The following is a 24,855-nucleotide window of genomic DNA, read 5'->3' on the forward strand; positions in this document are numbered from 1 at the left end:
ATGTTTTCCAAAAACAGAAAGGTTTTAAAAAAAATAATCATTTTTAAAGCTGCCCCAGAACTGGGGCTATTTTTGGAATGCAATCACATTGGAGGTGATCTGCTGTCACTTACAGGCCACCATCTGTGAGATTGTAACCAAACGAGGGGGGGGGGGGGGTCACAAATTACATCCTACCCAATGAACAGTAAATAGGCCAGTTGTTCGGCGACCTTCTGTGATTCATTATTTTGTGAACTTACCAGTTTGTATATAGTTTGGTTCACAAAATACAATCCCAAATGCAAAAACCTGGTGCGCAGTTTGCACTGACTTTTTCTGTACTGTCTATACATACTTAACAACTGTAGACACAAATACACACTAGCATTGACACCAAGTTTTTTCATCTCTTAGATATTTATTTTAAGTTTTATATAGCGCTTGCTTGACCTGTGGGTATCAGAGCACTTTACATATAACCAGGAGATAAAGGTTGCATTACATAGCATGATCTAAGGAAGCAAAGGGGGCGTGGCTTGGCGCGCAATGGCGACGGACGTGGAAGGGTAGAGCTCCGACCTGAGCTCCCCTTCCCAGGGCCGTTTCTCCGCTAACAGTATCCTGTTTGAGTCGCAGCTGGGAGCGGACCCGGAGATAACCCCCACCCACACGTCAGCCGAGCCCCAGGCTCTTCACTTACTGGGTTCCGCACCGGCAGAAGTGGTGTGACTGTGGCCGTGCTGGGCGTACCCGTTCCGGCACGCCCAACTACGCGAGGCCGAGGCTTCGGCGGCAACAACAGGCCCAACGGCGCGGCCTACTCGGCGCCATCCAGGGACGTTTGCCGGCCACGGACGGAAGCTGGGCGACCCCCTCGCCTCTATGCTGCGGCCGCCACTGCAACGCCTCTGCGCGGCTCCGTAGGCATTTGTAGGCCGACTGGGGACAGGGGGGCACCTACACGTTGCAAGGACCGGTGGAGAGACCCTGCGCGTCAACAAGCCCACACCTGCAGCACGGTGGAGCGGACCGCTTTGGACCCTGGCCCCGGCGTGGTGGTGGGGAGACACCCCGACTCCCTTCAGCCTCCCACAAGACCCATACCGGAGAGGGTGGGACCCTGATTACCTCCTGAGCCGCATACTCAAGAGACCGGCACTGGCGACGGAGGAGGGCTGGGTGAGGCTGGCAGCGGCCGCCATGCACGAGGACCCTGGGGGTAAGGAGCATGGTTGCATGGGCGGCGGGCGGCTGAGGAACACTTGCAGTTGTCCAGAACTTTCTTGGCCGACCCCCGACACGGTGGCACTGACAACTGGCCGCCCCCCAGCGCCCTCCCGCCTGTAGGTGGTGGACACACGCCACGGATACGGACGAGACATCACGATCGACTCGCTGGGTGGTTGAGAGGGGTGCGCCCACGTCTACGGCCATGCACCAGTGAGGAAACGCGACAAACTGCGCAGGCCAGTTCCCCTGAACGTCGAGGCGCTACCCGACGGCGCTTCCTTGCAGGGTGTGAGCCCCTACTGGCTACATTATTGGCCTGCTTCTGCCTGCTCGGCCAATATCGCAAACCACGTTGCTTGCGGGACGGAATTGGGCAGATGCTCCTCCGGCACTCCTGGCCCTTGCCAGCGCAGCAATTGTACTCTAACCCTGGGCGCAACCCGGTGTCCCTCCCAAGAATTGCCGGTTAGGAGCCCCGGCTGCGCCACGCACCTACTACAATTCTACGCTCCAGTCTCACCTGCGTCGAGCATAGAAGACGTTTCCATACAGCACCTCGCTCATGTCTGGGGGTGTAAAAACACGTACAGGCACAGGTGGCACATCCCTGAGGGGGAAACAAACCAAATCGCCACCCAAGATGGCCTCTGACGCTGTGACGTCGAAGCTGGACTATGTGCTGGCTGTAATGGAACACCTGGAGACGTCCCTTCAGCAGACTCGCACTTCTTTGGAAACAAAGATAGACAACGTAGCGATAGACCTGACTCATCTAAAAGCCGACCACAAGAAACTACAAGATCGCACCACAACATTGGAGGGTACAGTAACTGAACTTGAGCCTCAAGTGAGTCAAACGGAAAAACATGTGCGTGACCTCCTGAACAGAAGAACGGGCGGAGGACGCGGAGGGACGGGCACGACGGAACAACATCAGACTGGTTGGCATACCGGAGAAATGGGAAGGGGCCGACCCCACTGGACATGTGGAGGACTGGCTGAGAGGCCTCCTGCCGGAGGGTGCGCTGTCGCCATATTTTGTGGTGGAACGTGCGCACCGCGTGCCTACGAGACCCCTCCCCCCGGGCTCTAACCCCAGGCCGCTGATTCTCCGTGTACTCAACTACAGGGACTGCGACGCTATCCTGCGCGAAACCAGGAAACTTGGCGACGTCCGGATTGACAACGCCACGGTGATGTTTTTTCCCGACTACACCATCCAGGTGCAGAGACAGAGACACTCTTTCCTGGCGGCAAAGCGTAGATTGCGACAGATAGGTCTCAAATATTCGCTCCTCTTCCCGGCCCGATTGCGAGTCGTGGCGCAGGACAAAACGCACTTGTTTAATGATCCTGAAGAGGTTGAGGCCTGGTTGGATGGCGGAGTGGAGGGGACGCCCAGAAAGACCAAAGGCACCACCACAATGTCGCGCTCCAGAGGTCCGAGACGGCGTCGCCGGCACAAATCGCCCACACCACATCACTCTCAGGAGGCGGCGGCGCGCTCTCACCCTACTGACATCTTGGAGGGAAACTTAATGCGAGCGATCGCATCCATCAGGTCACAAATTGTGTTTTGGAAAACTTTACCACTGAACGTACCCAGCAGAGTAGCCCTGACGAAAATGATAGTCTTACCAAGGCTATTGTACTACTTCGCCAATCTTCCATCCTACGTCCCCAACCGGGTGTTCCAAGATCTCGAGGTCCTGCTTCGCAGCTTGATCTGGAGTGCGGGCTGTCCACACGTTGCGCTGACAAAGCTGTATATGCCCACCGAATCGGGGGGACTAGCGGTTCCCAATATGGAACTGTACTATCTGGCGGCGCAGATGCAGTGGGTGTCGGGTTGGCTGGGTGGTAGGAACCTAGGAGACACTGCCACGGACGTCGCTACCTGGTCTCACTTACAGGTACACATGCTATTTCATCCACTAGCCCGGGCTCCTCGCCCCCCGCAGTTGTACCTAGCGGTGGCGCACAAGTGTTTTTTGCGATGCTTGCGCCTTACTCGAACGACGATACCGTATGCCCCAATACTCCCTCTGCTGGGCACCCCGACACCAACCGGGGCGCTGACGGAGGCAGTGCTGGCCAGCTGGACCGCTGCAGGGGTGGAAACGTTGGGGGACCTATACGCTGACGGTGCCCTCCTCCCCTTCGCGAACCTTGCAGAGAATGCGACCCTCCCGGCTGGACAATTTCTGCTGCACGCGTCCCTCATTCGCACGCTGACTGCCGCGTGGGGCGACATGTCCGAGGAACTACCGATGCACCACTTTATGCAATACTTTCATGTTATGAGCAATGGCTCCCATGTTATACACTGGCTAGCGCAGGCTCTCCTGATCTACACACAACCCACCACGTTGCAGCTGAGCGAGAAGTGGGCGACGGACAGGGGGAGGGGTTGGACAGACAAGGAGTGGGCGATGGTGTTGGTTGGGCCGGTTAATATCCCGCGCAATCCTCGCTTCAAAATCATACAATTCTATATACTGCACCGCGCCTATCTCACTCCGGATAAAATAAACAGATACTTTTCGGTCACAGATACTGCCTGCAAGCACTGTTCCTTGGTGGGTGCGGACCTCCTACACATGCTCTGGCTATGCCCGACCTCCAGCAATATTGGGATGAGGTGATAGCACTGCTCACACATTGCACTGGCGAATACGTACCGAGAACTTGGGAAGCCTGCATCCTGGGACTGTACAAGCGCACAAACCTAAACAAGGTACCGGCCCGATACTGGGATTTTGGGTTGATCACGGCCAAGCGGCTGCTTACCAAGCGGTGGAAGGCTGACACACCTCCACATATACGACACTGGTGCCTATCCCTTACCAACTGGGCGCGAGCGGAGGGCACGGTCTTGCGGCGAGAAGAGACGGCAGGACTTAGGAAATTCCCGATTGCACAGCAATGGGACGACATCCTCCAACCCTTCCAACAGAAATGCTTGGAACAGGGGATCACTTGAAGGGATCCGCACCCGACCTCCACGCTCCCCCACATGAGTCACCACAGAGCACGCTCATACCCACTGCTCCCCCCGCTCATTCTGTCCCCCTCCTCCGGCATGGTGATACGGGCCAGAGCTTACACCCTCGCACCAATGCCACATTGCACGTAACACACTGAACATTGCCTGTGCCACACTTATGTTCCGAAAGGCGCACAACTCCTACCACATTGTTCAGCAATAAAGCACTCATTGCCCCACCCCCACCTCCACACATCAACCTCTCACCACGCGACCTGCACGTGGGCTGTCCCACGTACTACGGTTCAGTGACACACTCAGTATGCCCTCATAGTGGCAACCCCTCTTCGCACACACACGAACCGCAGGATGTCATTCACCTCCCGGCCGCCGGGCCTATACTGGCACCACATCATTGCATTCGTTCCTTTAAACACATGGATATACCCACCCAAGTTTCCTCCTCCCCCTTTTGTACATACTCCTCATGTTAATGTTCAATGCACTGGTCCCTTTTCTCGACCAGGCTCTTTGACGTTGGTTTCCAAAGACTTTGTACGCATTACACGCATATCTTTGGCTACCACATCCTGGCCTACATATTGGGCCCCTTCCCTTCCCATAGATGATATAGCACAGCAGTGATAGATAGCAGCCAGGAGGAAATGACCACCGCGCGTACTGCTCGAAGACCGGCAAGTTGACCCGGGTTGTCTTATTCAATACCGGCTCTCTCGCCTGACTTACAACTACTGTGACGCGTCACACACCTAGGGCTACCGAAAGTAACAGTCACGGCCAGGGTGTTTCCAACTAAACGTCACCGCCAGCATGAGCCTCTCTTGCTTGGAATAATAAGCTACATAAGCACTCGCTCATTACACAACTTGCGATGTCACACGGACCTACCCTATGACTTCAGCGCCCCGCGCCCGCTGGGAAGAAGAAACACACCGACACACTTACCCATAACATTTGTTAGTGGGAGCGGGCTGAGATCCGCCTGGCGACATTGACAACCATCACCGTTGCCTTATACACAATAAAGGAAACAAAAAAAAAAAAACCTTATAGGCCTATACATCTATAACACTAAGTGGTTTGCTGAATGTAAGTGCTGCAATGAAACACTTTACGCCGCCGAACCTCAGGGCTGTCGGCCATACGGCTGTGTTCATCTGACATTGTTTCATACAGTTGTTGATTCACGCGGCTGGCCCCGAGGGGTTGTAAGCTAGAAGCTGTGTAACATGCACCTTGTACAATTAAGGTCTTTTAAAAAATAAAATAAAAAAATTAATTTAAAAAATGATCTAAGGAAGCAAAAAAGATATAGCGAAAAAGATAATAATTAGGCAAACAGTGAGGGGGAGGGAGACAAAATAAAGTAGGTGGTTGGCACAGTCCAGTAACCATCTATCCTTGATGGTCAAGTGAGGGGGGAGTCAACTAGGTTATCAGAGTCTAGGTTAGTTGACCTTGGTTTGTAAATAATTTGTTGAGGAGATGGCGTTTCAAGTCCTTTTTGAATCAGGAAAAGGAGGGATTGCAAATGACGTCTCTAGGGAGTGAGTTCCACATCCTGGGTACATTACCAGAGAAGGATCGACACTGAGTGGTTTTCCTTTTCACTTTCGGAGGGATGAGAAGAATTGAGTTGGAGCTTCTCAGATTTCTGGATTTTCCTGCCTTTACTAGATTGCTGTTAAGGTAGTTGGGGGAAGGTGAGTGAAGGGTTTTGTGTGTCATGCAGGCCAGTTTGTAAATACATCTACCTTCCATGGGAAGCCAGTTGAGAGTTAGGATGGCGTTCCCATAGTCCAGTTTGGAGAGGACTAGGGATTGTACTATTATCTTGAGATCATCTTGGGGAATGAAAAGTTTAATTTTCTTGAGGTGTTTTAGTGAGTAAAGCGCACTTTTTGCAGAGTTTTTGATGTGGTCTTTCATTGATAAGTTCTTGTCCAGGGTAATGCCTAGTGACTTAACTGAGTTGGATAGGACGAGGGAGCAGTTTAGGGCATCAAGATTCTTGATCCAGTCTTGGATTGGTCGGTGGTTACTTTTTGGAGAGAACAGTATTAGTTTTGTTTTGTCTCGGTTCAGCTTTAAGTGATATGCGTTGAACCAAGATTGGATCTTGGTTAGTGTGACATTGAGGTGACGGATGTCGCTGGGAGATTTGGTTTTGTAGTAAATTTGAGTGTCATCTGCATATTGGTGGTAGTTAACTCCTGCTTGTTTCAGAATGATAGTCAGGGGTTCCATGAAGAGATTGAAGAGGGATGGTAGAGAGGATCGATCCTTGCGGGACCCCTAGTGTGACTTGTGTTGGCCTCGAGAGTCAGGAGTTGATTTTAATTTGTTACGAACGGTGCTGAAGGAAGGAAGTGAACTATTTTAGTACTAAGCCATTAATGCCAGAGCGCCTCTTCAAAGTCTCAAGTAACGCTGGATGATTTATTGTGTCGAATGCCGAAGATAGATCAATAAGGATGAGGAGACAGGCTTCGCCTTTATCTAAGGCTCTGTGGATATTGTCAGAAATATTAAGCATTGCAGATTCGGTGCTACAACCTTTCCTGAATCCCAATTGCAGTAAAGCGCACTATACAAAAACAAGATATTGTTATTTTTGATTACTACCTACAGCACATGAATGCCAGGTGATACTAGGTTAGTAGATCCGCGCCTGTTGATCAAGCAGAATTTCTTACGGTTTAATAAAAAGGGACAAGAAATGTTGAATGCAATCAAACATCATGGAGACAAACTGGCCCCAGATTCCTCTTGATCCAACCCCCATTTTACGATATCATAGTTCTTTCATATTTCCTCTCCTGCTTCTCAGCTAGTTTTAGCTAAATTGTCTCTCCCCCAGTCTTCCTCACGTCCCCCTACAAGGTTCTTTTCTTTGCATATCTTTAACTTTTTTCATTTATTCATTCGGTTATACAGTTCTCATTATTCAATGGAAGACAATTTCATGATTGTTCGTGTTTTATATTGTAAAGTGCCTTTATACTTCATTGTACATGGGCTCTTTATAAAATGGTTAAATACATAAGTCGTTTCTTTTTGGCGATGCAAAAATAGTTCTAAAGAAAATGTAATTGCTGGGTAAAACTTAACAGCACTGAGATAAGAGATATTTTCTAATCAAGTAAATTGGAAGATACTTGAAGCAATAAATTATATTTGTAGACATTTTTATTAAAAGACAGAACAGCTCATTGATACGTCCATCATAGTTAATGAACTACAGGAAAATATTACAAACCCACTAATAGAAGTAAATAAACAAAACATCTGAACCACAGCTGCTCCACAAAAGGTAATATACGCATAGAGTTTATTTTCCTGGAGAGGCACTAGGAAAAACCTGTAACCAAGACTACCAATAAGCAGACAGCCTCTCATCTTCAGGCAGAATGAAAAACCATTGACATTACACTGATAACTTTAGGTAAAATTAAAAAACTACAGAGAGGCAACATAAACGTTTCAAAATGCACAAATGCAAGACCAGCAAATCAATCCGACTCTTCAATGATGTTAAATCTGATCCTTTAATTGACACTTGGACCACATACGGCGTAAGGCTCAGATTTAACATCACTGAAGAGTCCAGACTGATTCGCTTGTCTTGCATTTGTGCAAGACAAGTGCATAGGTTCCTTCGATACTATATATTACCACAGATAGTATTTCAAATGAGAATGCTGCTAGGGTACGTAAAATGGATTATGGATCAATGTCATGATATGTGGCATTTGAAGGCCGTTAACAGTACAGTGGTAAAGTTGCAGTTTTTTTCTGGTGATTAGTAATGTGCTCTCCCGTTAGTTACCACCATGTTCTGTTTACCCGTAACTAAAGTTTGTGTCTACAAAGGATGAAGCGTTTGGATTATTTACTTTTGGGTGCAAGCATGATTAAGGCATTATTATGTTTTTAACAGTGTTTTTCCTAGGATAAGATTTTCCACTTTTGAGCAGGATAATATGTTGCTCCCGTAAGCGACCAGTGAGGTACCAATAGGGACACCATACATGAAAGCCTTTAAAAGGTGGGTAGTATATAGTAAGAGAGCAAGCAAGGTCTTAAAGGTCCCAAGCACGGTCTGTTCCTGTGCTGTGGAATTTGCAACAATATATATATTTTTCTAAATGTGTTTAAAGGATGATGATTCTACAGCACTTTAACAAATATGTTCGTAGAAAGCTAGTGAAACCATATGGCAGAAATTGCAGAATTAAAATAAGAAAAAAGAAAAAGATACAGAAGGGATATGTCAATAAAGCTCGAAAAGTGAACAAACTTCATTGGGACAATAAAATAGTTATACATAAGTTATGAAGTGCATTATTAAGTGATCTACAGGATAAGAGAAAATTAGCAAATAGAATTGTTAACAAGTTCGTAAGTGATATGCTGTGGAGACTGGTTGCATTTTTGTGTTGCATTATTTCTTCTATATGTTTAATTCTATAGCAACCATGGATTTCTGTTTGTTACTAGGTGTCTGAAAGCGGTCTTGAGTGCTGGCATGTGTTGCACATTATAAATAAAATACACTCCTCTCCTTAGTTGTTGAAAGAAGGGTTTGGGGTGCAGTGCTGAACAAATAAATGGAAGAACCCTGGAGATTGTCAACTGTCAAAATGACAGATTGGAAGTTTAAGCAAACTTAACAATGTTACAGTCCTCTTATCCATATATGCAGGTAGGCTGTGAACTGCAAAAGTTGGAGCAGGTGGTGGATGCTAGTATGGACTACAGCTTCAGTCATCAGTGAATCTTTTTTTCATCGTGGAGCAAAGGCACAGAACAACATAGATGTCTTGCTCTACTACTGCTGCCGGACAAGTTCATAGCAATAAAATGGTATACAGGTCTCGAGAAACAGAAACAATTCAACAAAACAGACCCCATTTGCGACAGCAAACGCTGTAGTTCCACAAGGGAGTGCCTATGTGCAGGAGAATAGCAGCGAAGGCAGGCCACAAAAAAGGAAACAAGGTACCGAAAAGTCTCTGCCAGCGCAGCTTTTCTTAACTTTCTTTTACGTCACCTTACTAACAATGATTAACTCTCTTTTTAACTACCTTACACAGGGACTGAATCCTGCTCCAAGAATCAAACATGCAGAAACGGAGTTTTGACAGATGCAAGGCATCTGCCACAAGTAGGTGGATTTCAGTTTATCCCCACGTGTACACTCTAAATAATGCAGTCAAAACACCCAGCCATTTTGTCTCATGTCTCGTATCTGCCAAACTTTAAATAACCCCTTTGATCTGCTATTCCATACGTTACCGGCTAAAGAAATCCTATGTCTGAGGCTACTGGCTGAAGAAGTACTGTGACCTTGTAACCTATATAAGTATAAACCTGCTTTCGGTCTATCAGATTTTAGATCTGAGATTATTTGTGTGTCTGTTTAAAGAGCACAATGCCATCAAATTACCATGATCTGTTCACTTTACTGTTTGAGTTGTTCCTCCTTTGATTGCTGCAGTGAGACCGAAGTGTGTTGCAGCCCACTATATACATCCAGTGCTTAATTTGGGAAAACATAAGTGTTGGTACCCTTGTCAGGATGCCACTGCAGTGTGCACCACCCATTGCTCCTGCAGCGCTGCCAGAGACAGTACCAACACTAACAGTAACACTACCATTACACTTCTACAAGTGTGACAATTCAGACTATTCCAGGCCCTAAAAGCTATAGTAATTGCTTGGGCAGCATGTATTAGTCATTATTAAGGTATACTGAATTAACAAACAACTGTTATGCTCGTCTCTAAATTAAAAAAGCAGCACCACCATGTTGCAGACTATCATAAGAGCCGGTGTTGACAGTTAAGTGCCAAGGCCAAGCATCGAAACCCACTGGTTCAAATTAAGCACTGCCTACACCACATATATATTTTTGATGTTTGGAAATATTTTAAATGTATAAGACAATCATATTTACAAGGTATGCTGCTTGAACCTTTTTTAAAAGGGTACTGCAACCCTGTAGCCATTTTTGTTTAAAGCTCTCCATTTTCTCAAACTGGATATACAGGTCTTTCTTCTGATAATCTGTTAATTGTTCTTTGCACCAGGACCTATTCGGAGGTGGAAATAAATACACATTTGAGACTGAAAAGTATTCCTTTTCCCTTTGAGGAAAGAACTTTTTTAATCCAGGTTAACTGTGTGCTTACATATTTTGTTTTACGGTTGGGTCATTTTTGGTAAATTTTCATCTAAATAAAATCACTTTATGTTTTTTTCATTTTCATTTGTCCCCAGTTCACCAGACTTTGGATTTTAGTGATTTTGAACCTTTCTCCCTAACTGCTGCAATTGGCTTGACTTCACGTCACAGAGCCCCATTCCTTCCAGCCTTCAGTTGTTCACTGCTTTTCTCAGTACTTGAAAGTTTGTAATTTTGGGTGTCTTCGCAAGCACTGCGGTATGTCAATCACATCCAGAAGGTTTGGCACCATTAAAACCACCTTCTACTAACCCAATAGCCTCTCTTGTGGTTAGCATTTCACCATACTCGACATGGTGCTCCACTATTTTCGCTTGCTTAGACTTGGCAAAGCTCTTTTACAATCAGTTACACCTAGGTAAAGTCTTCAGCTCATAGATGACATTAGAGTATTCACTCTTCTCCTCTTTCCAATATGTGTTCTCTTGTGTCTAATAAGATGCCCTCGTCGATTGAATCTTTTGCCACATTCAGCACACTGGAAAGGTCTTTCGCCAGTGTGTATACGCTGGTGCCGAATAAGATTTGCAACATCACTAAAACATTTACCACACTGACTGCATGTGAAAGGCTTCTCTCCAGTGTGTATTCGCTGGTGTGTTGTCAGGGTTTGTAGCTGTCTGAAACTCTTTCCACATTCACTGCAGCAAAAGGGTTTCTCTCCAGTATGCACACGTTTGTGGTTGATCAGGGTTTGTGACTGCCTAAAACTCTTCCCACAGTCAGAGCACACATGGAGCTTACGACCCTTGGGTTTAATAAGGGTTTTTGGTTGCATAGGCTTCTTCTTACATTCATTGCATGTGTTTACTAACTCTCGGTTGATAGACTGCTGTTGTGAATTCTCACCGGACGGGCTAAAAAACTGTCCACATTGACCACATTTGCACAGTTTCAATCCAGTGTGCATTGCATGAGGCAAGCCGATGCCTGCGGGCTCACTTAACCTCTTGGCAGTTTCAGTTAGGATATATGGCCTTGATCCTGTGTGGGCCTTCCCAAGCAGGCCAACGTCTGGTCTGTGGCTGAAACTGCTGCCATGTTCAGCGCATGCATATTCCTTTTCCACAGAATGGATTCCAGCATTCAACCTGGGACTGACAATGTTGCCATGTTCATTGTTTGGATACCTTCTGTCCCAGCTCTTTAACTGCTGTTTTTCGGCTGGGATTACGGACAAGTGGACACCTAAGCAAAAGATGCAAACAGCAGTTAATTCCTACACTAATTTATGGCCACATTTTAAACACTTGAAAGACCACAGTCTTTTTGGTGTGGTAATACCTCAATTGATAAACACAGATGCTGTATGATGCAGAAGTTACAATGCGTGCTATTAACAAATCATTCACAAATCTTGGATGGAAAATATTACATAATAAAACAGCTTGCTTTTCCCTTAGAGGGGCAAAACCTTGAATTGCTATGGTTTTTTTTTTACCCTGTACAATTCCTCTGAGTTTTATCTGGTAAAAATAAGGTGTTGAAACACTCACAAGTGCAGTAATGTCTGTAAAAACGACACCACATCCTTTAAACTAGGGCATGTGAAGGTGCAACTGATTGGTATTGCAGGGCTATACTAATAACTGTGAACCATATATATACAGGTGTAAAATAACATCTTGGAATCCAAATTTCGGGGCAAACTTTTGATTGTGCATTTGTCGGTATTCCCACTGACTCGTATTGAGCCCGTAAACATAGTGTATTTAAAGTGGGATAGGTGCTTTTCACAAACTGCACTGAACAGATGAAACTGACAAAGTGAAGAGCACTGAAAAAAGAACATTTCAGCGTTTACCTTGCTGCTGAAACACTTGCTATTCTACTGAAGAAAGTGGACACACACAACACTTTTGACCACAGCATTCTCCCAGGACAGTCTTGCAGCAATCACATTTATAGGACTACGCCCTGCATGATGCACAGAACACACATGCAAAGACGTCATCCCAGTTACATCCTTCATTGTATCATGAGCCATTGCGTGGATCAGTGAGTGCACTTCATATGCTTGTTTATTACATAATACAGTCCCTGCAATGTGAATTCCTGTAGGTTGGTCCACTGTTCCACAAAACAGTCTGACACATTTCTGCCCAATCATCAAAGCAGACACATAGCGCTAAACACCCAACCACAACTTTAATGTGATACCCCATGCATAAGGAGAAAAGGAAAAATTCTAATACGCATGATTAAGCAACTACACCTACTTAACCACACCTCACCACTGATGAAGGGTAAAAGTTTAATGAGGGTTGCCGCTATCAAATCTCGTGTTATAGCAAACAAAATGATGGATGGAATGCTGATAATGCAAACATTCTCCCCCAATGAAAAGATCTCGGTTAAATCCATTGTTCTTTTGCCCACTACGCCTCCCTAGTTTGGACCCAGCAATATGCAAATCAGTCTTGACCCTGTGCCTCATAGGAACAGTCCAGACCGAACAGCCAGGCCAGTTCCTCCCTGGACCGGAAACAAGCATCCTGGGACCGGTTTCAGGGTATGTCACCCTTCTCAGCCAAGCTAGCTTGAATCCAGTGGCACAGTGAGCAAGGGACCCACGTCTGTTATGTTATGTTAATTTGTTTTTCTAATGCGCACAGCTACCCAACAAGGGTTTCCCAGCGCAGGCCCTGAAAAAGTCTCTGAAAACCTAGATTAGAATTATTGATTAAATAGCCAAGTTTTTAATTGCTTGCGAAAATTGGGGTACACATTCTCTTTCCGCATCACATCAGGCAAGGGACGTGGGTCCCTTGCTCACTGTGCCACTGGATTCAAGCTAGCTTGGCTGAAGAAGGGTGACATACCCTGAAACCGGTCCCAGGATGCTTGTTTCCGGTCCAGGGAGGATCTGGCCTAACAGTTTGGCCTGAACTGTTCCCATGAGGCACAGGGTCAAGACTGATTTGCATATGGCTGGGTCCAAACTGGGGTGGCGTAGTGGGCAAAAGAACAATGGATTTAACCCAGATCTTTTGAATGGGGGAGGATGTTTGCATTATCAGCATTTCGTCCATCATTTGTTTGCTGTAACACTTTTCACACTAAGTGGGATGGGTACCCATACGTGGGTCCCTTGCTCACTGAGCCACTGGATTCAAGCTAGCCTGGCTGAAGAAGGGTGATATACCCTGAAACCGGTCCCAGGATGCGTGTTTCCGGTCCAGGGAGGACCTGGCCTGGTCGGGAATTTCGGTCTGGACTGTTCCCATGAGGCACAGCGTCAAGACTGATTTGCATATGGCTGGGTCCATACTGGAGTGGGGTAGTGGGCAAAAGAACGATGGATTTAACCCAGATCATTTGACTGGGGGGAGAATGTTTGCATTATCAGCATTTTGTCCATCACTTGTTTTCTGTAACACTTTTCACACTAAGTGGGATGGGTACCCAGATGTGGGTCCCTTTGCTCACTGAGCCACTGGATTCAAACTAGCCTGGCTGAAGAAGGGTGATATACCGTGAAACCGGTCCCAGGATTCAGTGTTTCCGGTCCAGGGAGGACCTGGCCTGGCAGTTTGGTCTGGACTGTTCCCATGAGGAACAGGGTCAAGACTGATTTGAACATGGCTGGGTCCAAACTGGGGTGGCGTAGTGGGAAAAAGAACGATGGATTTAACCCAGATCTTTTGACAGGGGGAGAAGGTTTGCATTGTCAGCATTCCGTCCATCATTTGTTTGCTGTGACACTATCAATTCTCAGCCTCAAAAGAGATTTACGACATTAATTTTGATAAAAACGTGTAAAATGTTTGAAGAAGAAAAACTTGAGATTTTCTACTGTATCGTAAAAGCATGCAGAAATGTTTTGAAACGTAAAAATGTGAAAGACCTAAATAAAGAGAGAAAAAGTGATTTGTTCATGCAATATAATCACGTGATTAAGAATCCAAACATAGTTAACCTAGAAAATGTGCTGCTGATGACTTCTCAATGTGATAAATTAAACTAATGCTTACGTAATGAAACATTTAAAAACGATAAAAACAATGCTTAAGAGGCTTGACCATATGAAGATTCACAGTTTTATTTAGTACTGTGTGGTACAAACGTGCATATCAAAAGTAACATGTATATTAATCTGTTTTGAAAATATAAATGTGTGAAGTATTTTTTTTTAGAAGTACCTAATATTGATATGTAACCTTGAAGAGAAGATTAATGAGTGAATTAACTAGGAAAATTAATTATTCATATTAATGTGTGTTTATATTAATCATAACGGAATAGTGATTCAGCAAGTTTTCATGTAGTGAGGTTACGCAGTTTTCGATTTCGCTTCATATTCAGCCGCCATTTTGTGCTTAGCCGCCATTTTGTGTTGCCTCACTCAGGCAGCACGGCTAACGCGGTAAACGTGGTGTTTATGCCTTTTCAGCTGCTACGTGTCTTTCCTGATTAAAGAATAGCTCTTGCTCATGTTTACGAAACCGATGTCAGGGTCTGGCCGAGTTCGTAAAGCCATGTCTAGACTGATTAATCCATGTCTTACTCCACTGTTTGAGTCCCACCATTCTTCTCGACTTTATCTTGTTTAGCTGGCCTTCACTATTCTCTTCGCGTGTTCTCTTGTTACATAGCCTATCCTTTGAAGCATTGTACACATGTTTTACCACCTGCAAATTAAATCACGGGCACTAGTGTTAAATAACTTGAGGGGAGGTGAGCACACGGGGTCTGAAAGGAAGGTGTGTTTTAGACATCCGATAGCTTGTTTTTGAACTATTCCCATTTGTCAGTTTTGTGTGTTTTGGGAGTTGTCATTGTAAACTTGTTCTGGATAATAGACTGTACGCTACGGAATGAAGTAGCAGTCTCTAGAGAACTTACCCGTTTGGTACTTCTTAGACAACTGCGCTTAGCTGCAGCTAATAAACTTGTTATTCTACGCCTAACAGAGTTTCTCGTGTCTCTGTCTGTCAAGGCAGGTGAGCCCGGAGATCTTAGGCGTGCCCTGCGCCGCTTGGCCCATAAGGTCAGGTTCTCCAATTGGCGGCCCAACGTGTGGGCGACTTCAGTGGTAGTAGTTTTTGCCCGAAGGTCGTGAGGAGCTTCGCAAGAAAATTCCGGAGGATTTCACGAACCACGTGAGCGACCCCTGCATGTCGAAGTGGACCAAAGGTCTTTTGAAGCGCGGCTACTCCTTCCCGACGGCTGCTGACGACTGCTGCCCTGACTGTCGCCCTGCCTTGGCCCTCTGGTGATGATCGGTATTGCGAGACGTTAGACGGACATCTGTTGGTGTGAGAAGAACATTTAGTTAAGTATTCGTGGGTAGCGCCCACTCTTTGTTTTTGTTATTCGATTAGCTCGCTAACCGAAGCCAAGGGGTAAGTACGTTTGTGCTGTGACTATATTGTCTAAACCCCCTTGACGTTTGTAAGGAAGTCCAGTTCGTTACGAAATGCCTGGATTCAGTAAGTTTAGGAAATTTTGTTGTTTTGGTTGTTCTAGGGATTCCCGGCTAGAGGATTCTTGTCCGATTCCTCCAGTTGGAACTCCCACTTACGAGCTCTATTCAAAACATGGTCTGGGTCCTATTGTTTTTAACGAAACATGGATACGATACACAAAGAAGGATGGTGTCCTACAGTGGCCACAAAATGGTTCTTTTGAGCCTGATATACTAGATAATTTGGAAGCAATTCTATTTAAGAGAAAAGCCCGGCTGGCAATGTTTGACTCTCTCCGCCTTTGGCGTAAGGAAGCCAAACAGAAAGAAATTAAGCAGATGAAAAAAGATAAGAAAGAGCAGAGTATGACGATTTTACAGGCTGCCCAACAGTTTAAAAATGACGAAGCTGATCAGGTGATTGAGGTATCGGAAAGACAGCATCGTATGGCACTAGATAGATGTTATCCTGTGTTACCTACTACATCAAAGAGTAAGAATCCGGACGAAGATTCTTTTATGTCCCATTTATTGACGTTACCTCCACCTTATGTGTTAGGTGCTACTGCACCCCCATTACAACCTGCTGCTAATCCAGCTGTTCTGGTTCCTGCACAATTGCCTATTCCTGTGATTCCACCTCAGCCCCCTTTGCCAGCGACTTCTGTACCCTAATCTTCTGTGCCTCAGTCTCCTTTACCTGTCGTTTCTTTTGCTACAGATTCTTCTCCTGTTTTACAGAATACATTGTCTCCTGTTTTAGTGTCCGATTCCCCTACAGCTCGACAAAGTTTAGTCGAAACCGTTTCAGGTCTTCTGTCACCTTTTCTTGGACCTCTGTATTTTTCTCCTGCGTCATCTCGAAGACAATCTCGTAGTCAGATTCCAGATTTAGAGGAACGGACTAAGTTAGATTCTCTTGCTCGTAATTGGATCGTGAGTAGTGTACAGTATAGTGTGCGTGATATTCTGGATACTTTCCTTCAATGGAATGCGCCTACATAGCGGTATGTTTTCAATGCTATGTGCAATACCCTTATTAAAGGATGGGGAGATGTGGATCTGGATTCACCTCCCCAGGATTTATTTGAAGTACAGGATCAATTTGATAAGGGACTTATTGTGGGTCCTGCTGTGGAGAGCGCTATTCATAAGCTTGTTACTCTTCGATCTTCCTTTTTCTCTCAAAATTCTCTTGAGCCTGATCCTGCGGTTCGTCGTAAAATGGCACAATATCCGATGCGAGAAGTTCCTCCAATATGGAGAGATGAAGTTCCTCAGGCAGGTAATGTTCCAGGTGTCCCGGCTCATTTTCAGCGTATATGGGTACACGATCCTTGGAAAAGATCAGAAGTTTTGGCGCTAAAACAGTCTTTACCGGACTCACGTAAGAATCCTGCTGGGTATTATAAAGAGTTGTCCCAGACTGTTGATGCATGTATCCTGAATCTGGCAGATATTTATTTACTTATGGGAAATGTAGTCCCACAAGCGATCTGGACTAAGATTCGTAAACAAGATCATGATCAAGCTTTAGGTGGTAATTGGGCTGCTATTACAGCTGCAGATGCGGGACAAATAGGTGGTGCCAAACCTGATGATTTAGTTACAGAATTACCTGGTAGAATAATAGATCTTATGAAAACGATGATGCCTGCTGTACGCGTTAATTGGGATAAGTTAGCAGCATGCAAACAAAAGACTGATGAAAGTGTCTCCGATTTCTTTACTCGTTTCAAAGAGACTTTCATCGACCATAGTGGTCAGGATATGAGTACTGAAGGTGGACAACGATTGTTCGTAGATAAGTTTGTCTTTAATCTACTTCCAGAGTTGTTGCATAAATTGAAACAATCAGAGAGTTCATGGGCCGTTTCTTCAACTGCCCAGATATTAGCTACTGCTCACTATTACGAAAATAGGGATAAAGAAGATAAGGAAAAAGTGGAGAAAAAGACTAAGGAATTAAAAAAAAAAGGTTCTTCTGCAACAGGCTTATCCCCCTCGTTCTGCTCAGCCCCAATTTCAACAGCCCCCACAGTTTCAGAAGTTGTTGCAGAAACCGGTATCTTCAGCTCCGCGATTTCCGTTGGCTCCTAATCAATGCGCCTATTGCAAAGAGGATGGTCATTTTAGGAATGCTTGTCCGATTTTATTGCAGCGCTATGGTGGATCATTAGCACCACGGGGTCGTGGTGATTCTCGGTCTGCGTCTAGGGGTAGAGGACGTGGTGCATCGTATCAGGACCGACGTCCCTCTCCCCCTCAGGACTCTACGAATTATTTTGATCAGCGGAATTCTCAGTGTGCACAGTATTATAACGATGACTATTGTTTAGATAGTGAGAATGCTGATTTTCATACTAGCTAGGACAGCCTTAGACAAAGTAAGGGAGTCGTATCAGTTCCAGTGGATCAGGAGGGACCTTATGTTAATGTTGTAGCATTGGGTGTTACAGAACCATTTCTCTTGGATACTGGTGCAATGAGAAATTCTATAATGCGTTCCAAACTCCCTGGGGCACCTTTGTCTGGCTTAACAAATGTTTCCGTGGGATTCTCTGGCGCCCCAGTTACTAACCCGGTTTCCTGTCCTTTGTCCATTTCTATTGGTCCGTATGATTTGGAAGCTCCACTTCTTTTAACAACGGGTTTTGGAGAGAATTTATTGGGTTTGGACTTATTGAAATGCTTGCATGCTACGCTGTATTGTTCACCCTCTGGTGTGCATCTTACTTTGGGTGATAAATTGACTTCTCTGATGTATGTATCTAAAGAACAGCTGCCACTTGAACTGCGTTCACTTCCTGCTACGCTTTGGGCTACAGGTCCGAATGATGTTGGTTTGTTGCAAATTCCACCTTATGTGATTACTGTTAAGCTTGACGTTAAGTTGCCACGTGTTCCTCAATACAAAATATCTAACGATGGTGAGAGAGCCTTGTTGGCTATTGTTCATGACGTTGTTCAGAAGGGTGTGGTCGAAGAGACCAGAGGAAATATTTGCAATAGCCCTGTTTTGCCTATTCTTAAACGTACTGATCCTTCCCAGCCATCTGTGTACCGTTTTGTGATTGATCTTCGAGAGGTCAACAAAATTGTTGTCCCTCAGTTTCCTGTTGTGCCGGACATCACTGCTTTGCTCACTATGATTCCTGCTTCGGCAGCTTGGTTTTTGGTTATTGATCTCAAAAATGCTTTCTTTAGCATTCCTATTGCTGAAGAGAGTAGGAATCTCTTTGGCTTCTCTCGGAGGCCGAAGTTTCCAATTTAAGCGTGCACCGCAAGGCTATTGTGAAAGTCCTTCAATATATAGTCAAGCTTTGAAATCCCAGCTCGACACCTTTTCTTTGCCCTCGGGTGCTACTCTTATCCAATACGTAGATGATTTGTTAATAGCTACTGATTCGGAAGATGTCTGTAGAACTACGACTGTGTCGCTTTTGCGACATCTGTCTGATTTACACCATAAAGTATCACCTTCTAAGTTGCAATATTGCCGCCAAGAGGTTACCTATTTAGGTCATCTCTTGTCGAAGGAGGGAAGGTGATTGACCCCAGAACGTATTCATGCAATCGAACGAATGCCTGTACCATGCACACAAAGAGATGTGCGTGCTTTCTTAGGCATTACCTCTTATTGTAGACAATGGATTCCGAATTTTTCTCTACTTGCTAAACCTCTGTTGGCACTCACTCTAAAGATACGCCTCAGCCTCTTCCTTGGACTGATGAATGTCAAAAGAGTTTCTCTGATTTACGTACTGCTTTGTGTTCTGCTCCTGTGTTGGGTACTCCAAATTACAGTAAACCTTTTACACTCTATGTTCATGAAAGGGAAGTTTGTGCATTATCAGTCTTGACACAACAATTCGGGGACAAACAAAGGCCATGTGCCTATTTTTCGGCTACATTAGATCCGGTAGCTAAAGCATTACCCAGTTGCTTTAGAGCAACAGCAGCAGCGGCGATTTCTATTCGTCAATCTGCTGGATTGGTGCTGGATCATACTCTTAATGTTATGGTGCCTCATGCAGTAGATACTCTTCTTAACAGGACAAAAACTCAGCACTTAACGAGTGCCCGTTTGTCTGGATAGGAGTTGACGCTTTTAGCTAGCCATATACATATTAAAAGATGTAATGTTCTGAATCCAGCAACATTGTTGCCTGTTTTGGATGAGAAAAATGTACAAGATCAGCATGATTGTTTTCTTCGTACAGAAGAGGAAACAAAAGGTCCAATAGATCTAAAATATACACCACTTGTGGATCCGGATGGGATCCTGTGGGTAAATGGGTCTTGTTTTAAGCTTCCTAATGGCGAGACGACAGCTGCTTATGCTGTTACGACTTTGCACACAGTGGTAGAAACTGCACGTATTTCACAGAAGTCAGCGCAAGCTGCAGAATTGATTGCATTGACGAGAGCATGTGTGTTGGCGAAAGGGAAAAGAGTGACTGTTTATACAGACAGCCAAATATGCGTTTGGTGTTGCCCATAGTTTCGGTCGTTTGTGGAGGGAAAGAGGATTCTTTACCTCCCACGGCACTAAAATACAGCATGGTCAGTTGGTGACTGACCTTCTCGAATCACTTGCTTTGCCCACTCAAATAGCGATTGTGAAGTGCAGTGCCCATAAAAAGATTATTGATGATGTGGGTCAAGGAAATGTATTTGCAGATGAAATAGCGAGGGAGACGGCGAAGAATGTTGAAAGTCGCATGTATGTTGCAGGCCCTGTAAGATGGGTCGCAGAAGATGGCATGTGTGAAGACACAGTAGAAAGCGTATAAGCGATTCAGAAAGAGGCCACTGAGAAAGAATTGAGTAAGTGGAAAGAGAGTACGGGAATGTTGGACACGATGGGATGTTGGACGGAATTATCAGAGCATCAGCGATGGTTGTTGCCAGATGCGTATGTACTACCTGTAGTTACTATGGCTCATGGACCAGCCCATATTATTGCAAGGGGTATATGTAAACTTCTAGCTCCAGTATGGCAAAATGAAGGTATTCCTCAATGTGCAGAAAATGTGGTGAAACATTGCATTGTTTGTTTAATGCACAATCCAGGAAAGGGAGCTCCAACTCCAGCAGGTCACTTTGCTACCCCTACGTATCCATTTGAGGTACTGCAAATAGACTATATCCATATGGAACGTTTTAACAATCTCAAGTATGTCCTAGTGGTGGTTTGTGCTTTTTCCCGATGGATATAGGCCTACCCCCTAAAGGACAACACTGCCTTGTCCACTGCTAAGGTTCTTATGAAGGAATTTTTCCCAAGGTTTGGTTTGCCGCGCATTGTCTGGAGTGACAATGGGAGTGAATTTGTAGGCCAAATTATGCAGAAGGTGTGTGTGGGCCTTGGTATTAGACAGAAATTCCATGCGGCAAACCATCCTCACAGCGGGTTTGTAGAGTGCTATAATGGCACTCTCAGACTTAAGTTAGCAAAGATTCAGGCTAGTACAGGCCTTTCTTGGCCTGATGCCTTGCCTTTGGCACTTCTTTCAACAAGAACGACCGTTCATTCCCGTTTGGGGCTTAGCCCATACGAAATTGTTTTTGGACGGGCAGGTAATGTTTGGGGAGTCCCTCGCCCCAAGAAATACTCAGATATTCCGTACCCATTGTTGGTTGACTATTTGCATGACCTCACCACTAAATTGCATGTTATTCGTCAACCGGTCTAAAACGCTTTGCCGGAGGCCTCCTCGGATCCAGGACACTCCATTCAACCCGGAGACTGGGTTGGTCTCAAAAACTTCCAGAGGAAGAAGAATTTGGACCCTCGTTGGGGGCCGCCGAGACAAGTTTTACTAACTACTCGTACAGCTGTGAAAGTCGTCGGAAAGAAGAACTGGATCCACGGCGTGCATTGCAAGAGGGTACTATTGCCTCTACCTTTTGACCAGTGGGTCCGATAAGGTGTTGGTGATACCGAATGCGAAAAGGTACCCAGATTTGTACCGTTCAGCAGTGCACGCCTGGATTGGACTAGCTCAGAGAAAGAAGACGACGACGTTTTACAGGAAGCTGTACCTTTACTTTTGAGACTAAATACAACAGATCCAGAGACTCTGTTTAAGGATCAAACGGCACCTGGCAAAACACGATACAATCTAAGAAGAAGGTTGCCTAAGGACAGTTAATTTTGTGTTTTATAATTCTTTTTCTATTAAAAGAGAAACGTTCCTTTTTCTTTCTCCATCAAGTTGCAGGGTCACGGTAGGAGTCTTGAGCTGTGACCTGAATAGTGACTAGGTCAACAGGACTTGCAGTGTCATAGGACGGCTAACAACCACAGCCAAGTGATTAAGGAAGATTATCGTGAGCAACGCCTTTAGAGTAATGGATAATGCAGGGAAAGGGAATGATATTAAAATAATGAAAAGAGATCATTATAAGAAATTATTATTCAGTCGTTGTGGCGTAGCATTATGTGTTTTAGTATGTTTATGTAGTTTATTAGCATGCATAGGATGGCTTATACATATTGTACAGCTAACACCTGTTCCTACTTCTGTTTTTTTGATTTCCTCTACTACTATTTCTCCGCATAAATTTTACTAACTCCCAGACCACGAGCAAATGAGAAGAATTGAATACTTTAACAATTCGTTCATTCAATTGTTACACCAGCATCAATTAATAGTAAATACTACTGATTGTTGGGTTTGTGGTCTCATACCACATAATACAGAGAGAGGGATGCCGTATTTAGTCCTTCCATTTCCGTATGAAGGTTCTGCTTGGGCTTATCTGGCTATGTTTTCTAATGCATACCAGAATCAACTTCGATATCCTCCTGGTGGGTCTTATAATGGTGGAGTGGATTTCAGTCATAGCCCTTTGATAAAGGGAATAGTAAATATGGCAAAGATTGCTGATATTAGTAAAATTCCCAAAGATGAGAAAACAGCCTATGATCGATGGAATGTGACTCGGTATGTTACTAGCCTTTCTGATAAAGTTAAACAGAAGAAATTCGCACCGATTTGGGTTCTTCCCCAAAGAGGTTATTTGTGTTTACAAATAAATGGCCAGAATACCAAAAGTAAGCAAGAGAAGAGTAATTGTTCCCATACGTATGTTTATGCACCCCTGATTTCTTCACTGTTAGTGCCATCTCAAGGTACATATTTCATTTGTCATGATAGAGCTTATACATGGCTTCCCACATATTTCTCGGGAACATGTTATATAGCTTTTCTCCTTCCCCCTACATATACTGCTCCTGCTGATCACCATAGAAAGAGATTTGGTAGAGGATTTGTAGATTCTGAAGACACATCTCTACAAGAGGGAGTGGATTTTCTGAAAGGGTTTCTTCCCTTTTGGGGTCCAATGGTCAATAGCAGAAACATCAGACACCTAGTTCGTGTGGTCGATGCTACCATAAATGTAACTTCTGGAGCATTGAACAATTTGACGGCTGAACTTCAGTCTTATGACTTTACAGAACTGGATGGTTCTAGACATTGTTCTTGCAGATAGAGGAGGAGTCTGTAAACTGATTGGGTCTAGCTGCTGCGTTTATGTTCCTGACAATGCCCCTACAGTATACCAAGCCATCTCTAAGCTACATGTCATCTCTGAGTCCATTCATCAGGACACTGGAGACTGGTCTGTGATGGGATGGTTTTTGGGACTACTGTCTACTTGAGGATGGAAAGTGTTAACTTTCCTTGGAATGATTCTAGCAATCATCTTTTCTTGCTGTCTCTGTTTACAGTGTGGCCCAGCTATTTGTGGACTTTGTGCCACCGTCTGTGTTTCTAAGCCAGTAGCACAGAAACCAGAGAATATTAGGATGATGTTGCAGCAACAACTCAATGACCTCATGACCATTGATTTCGACTCAGACTAGCGTGGGTCTCTTTGTGCTTTGCCTGAGTATGGCAAAAGGAGGGTCTGAGGTTACGTAGTTTTCGATTTCGCTTCATATTCAGCCGCCATTTTGTGCTTAGCCGCCATTTTGTGTTGCCTCACTCAGGCAGCACGGCGAACGCGGTAAACATGGTGTTTTTGCCTTTTCAGCTGCTACGTGTCTTTCATGATTAAAGAATAACTCTTGCTCATGTTTACGAAACCGATGTCAGGGACTGGCCGAGTTCGTAAAGCCATGTCTAGACTGATTAATCCATGTCTTACTCCACTGTGAGTCCCACCATTCTTCTCGACTATCTTGTTTAGCTGGCCTTCACTATTCTCTTCGTGTGTTCTCTTGTTACATAGCCTATCCTTTGAAGCATTCTACACATGTTTTACCACCTGCAAATTAAATCACGGGCACTAGTGTTAATTAACTTGAGGGGAGGTGAGTACACAGGGTCTGAAAGGAAGGTGTGTTTTAGACATCCGATAGCTTGTTTTTGAACTATTCCTATTTGTCAGTTTTGTGCGTTTTGGGAGTAGTCATTGTAAACTTGTTCTGTATAATAGACTGTACGCTACGGAATGAAGTAGCAGTCTCTAGAGAACTTACCCGTTTGGTACTTCTTAGACAACTGTGCTTAGCTGCAGCTAATAAACTTGTTATTCTACGCCTAACGGAGTGTCTCGTGTCTCTGTCTGTCAAGGCAGGTGAGCCCGGAGATCTTAGGCGTGCCCTGCGCCGCTTGGCCCATAAGGTCAGGTTCTCCAGTAGGCCTGAAATCCTTTCTTTTCCTCGTTCGAAAAGCAGAATCTACCTAAAGTAATCATTTTGAACGCTGTGAAAACTTTCCATGAAGTTTCTTTCTTAGGCTTTCAAACAATAGATTCTCTGTTGAATCAGCAACACTTCTGATAGAAATGTATCAATACAATTGCACACTCAGAGAGAGCGTCTTGGAACGAATAGGCAGTGAACAAAGTGAATTTTCTTACTTCTGAGGAAAAGATGGCAATATAAAGTTATTGAATTTGATGATTTTGCAAAAGGATTACTTAATGTTTCCGGATTTCTTAGTGAGGTATTGATCACACCATGAG

General features: G+C 44.9%; 1 protein-coding gene across 2 annotated transcripts in view; it reads right to left on the reverse strand.

Annotated features, from left to right (window-relative positions):
* Positions 1-10,356: 10,356 nt before the first annotated feature.
* LOC144818734 (zinc finger protein 484-like) overlaps positions 10,357-24,855 on the reverse strand; it is a 253,023-nt gene continuing 238,524 nt past the window's right edge. For both annotated transcript variants that reach the window (XM_078676426.1, XM_078676425.1), the window contains one exon: positions 10,357-11,654. In XM_078676426.1, coding sequence (XP_078532552.1) covers positions 10,834-11,654 — 821 coding nt within the window. In that variant the 3' untranslated portion in view covers positions 10,357-10,833. The remainder of the gene's footprint in view (positions 11,655-24,855) is intronic.

Source organism: Lissotriton helveticus, chromosome 2_1, assembly GCF_964261635.1.
Source record: "Lissotriton helveticus chromosome 2_1, aLisHel1.1, whole genome shotgun sequence".
NCBI lineage: Eukaryota > Metazoa > Chordata > Amphibia > Caudata > Salamandridae > Lissotriton > Lissotriton helveticus.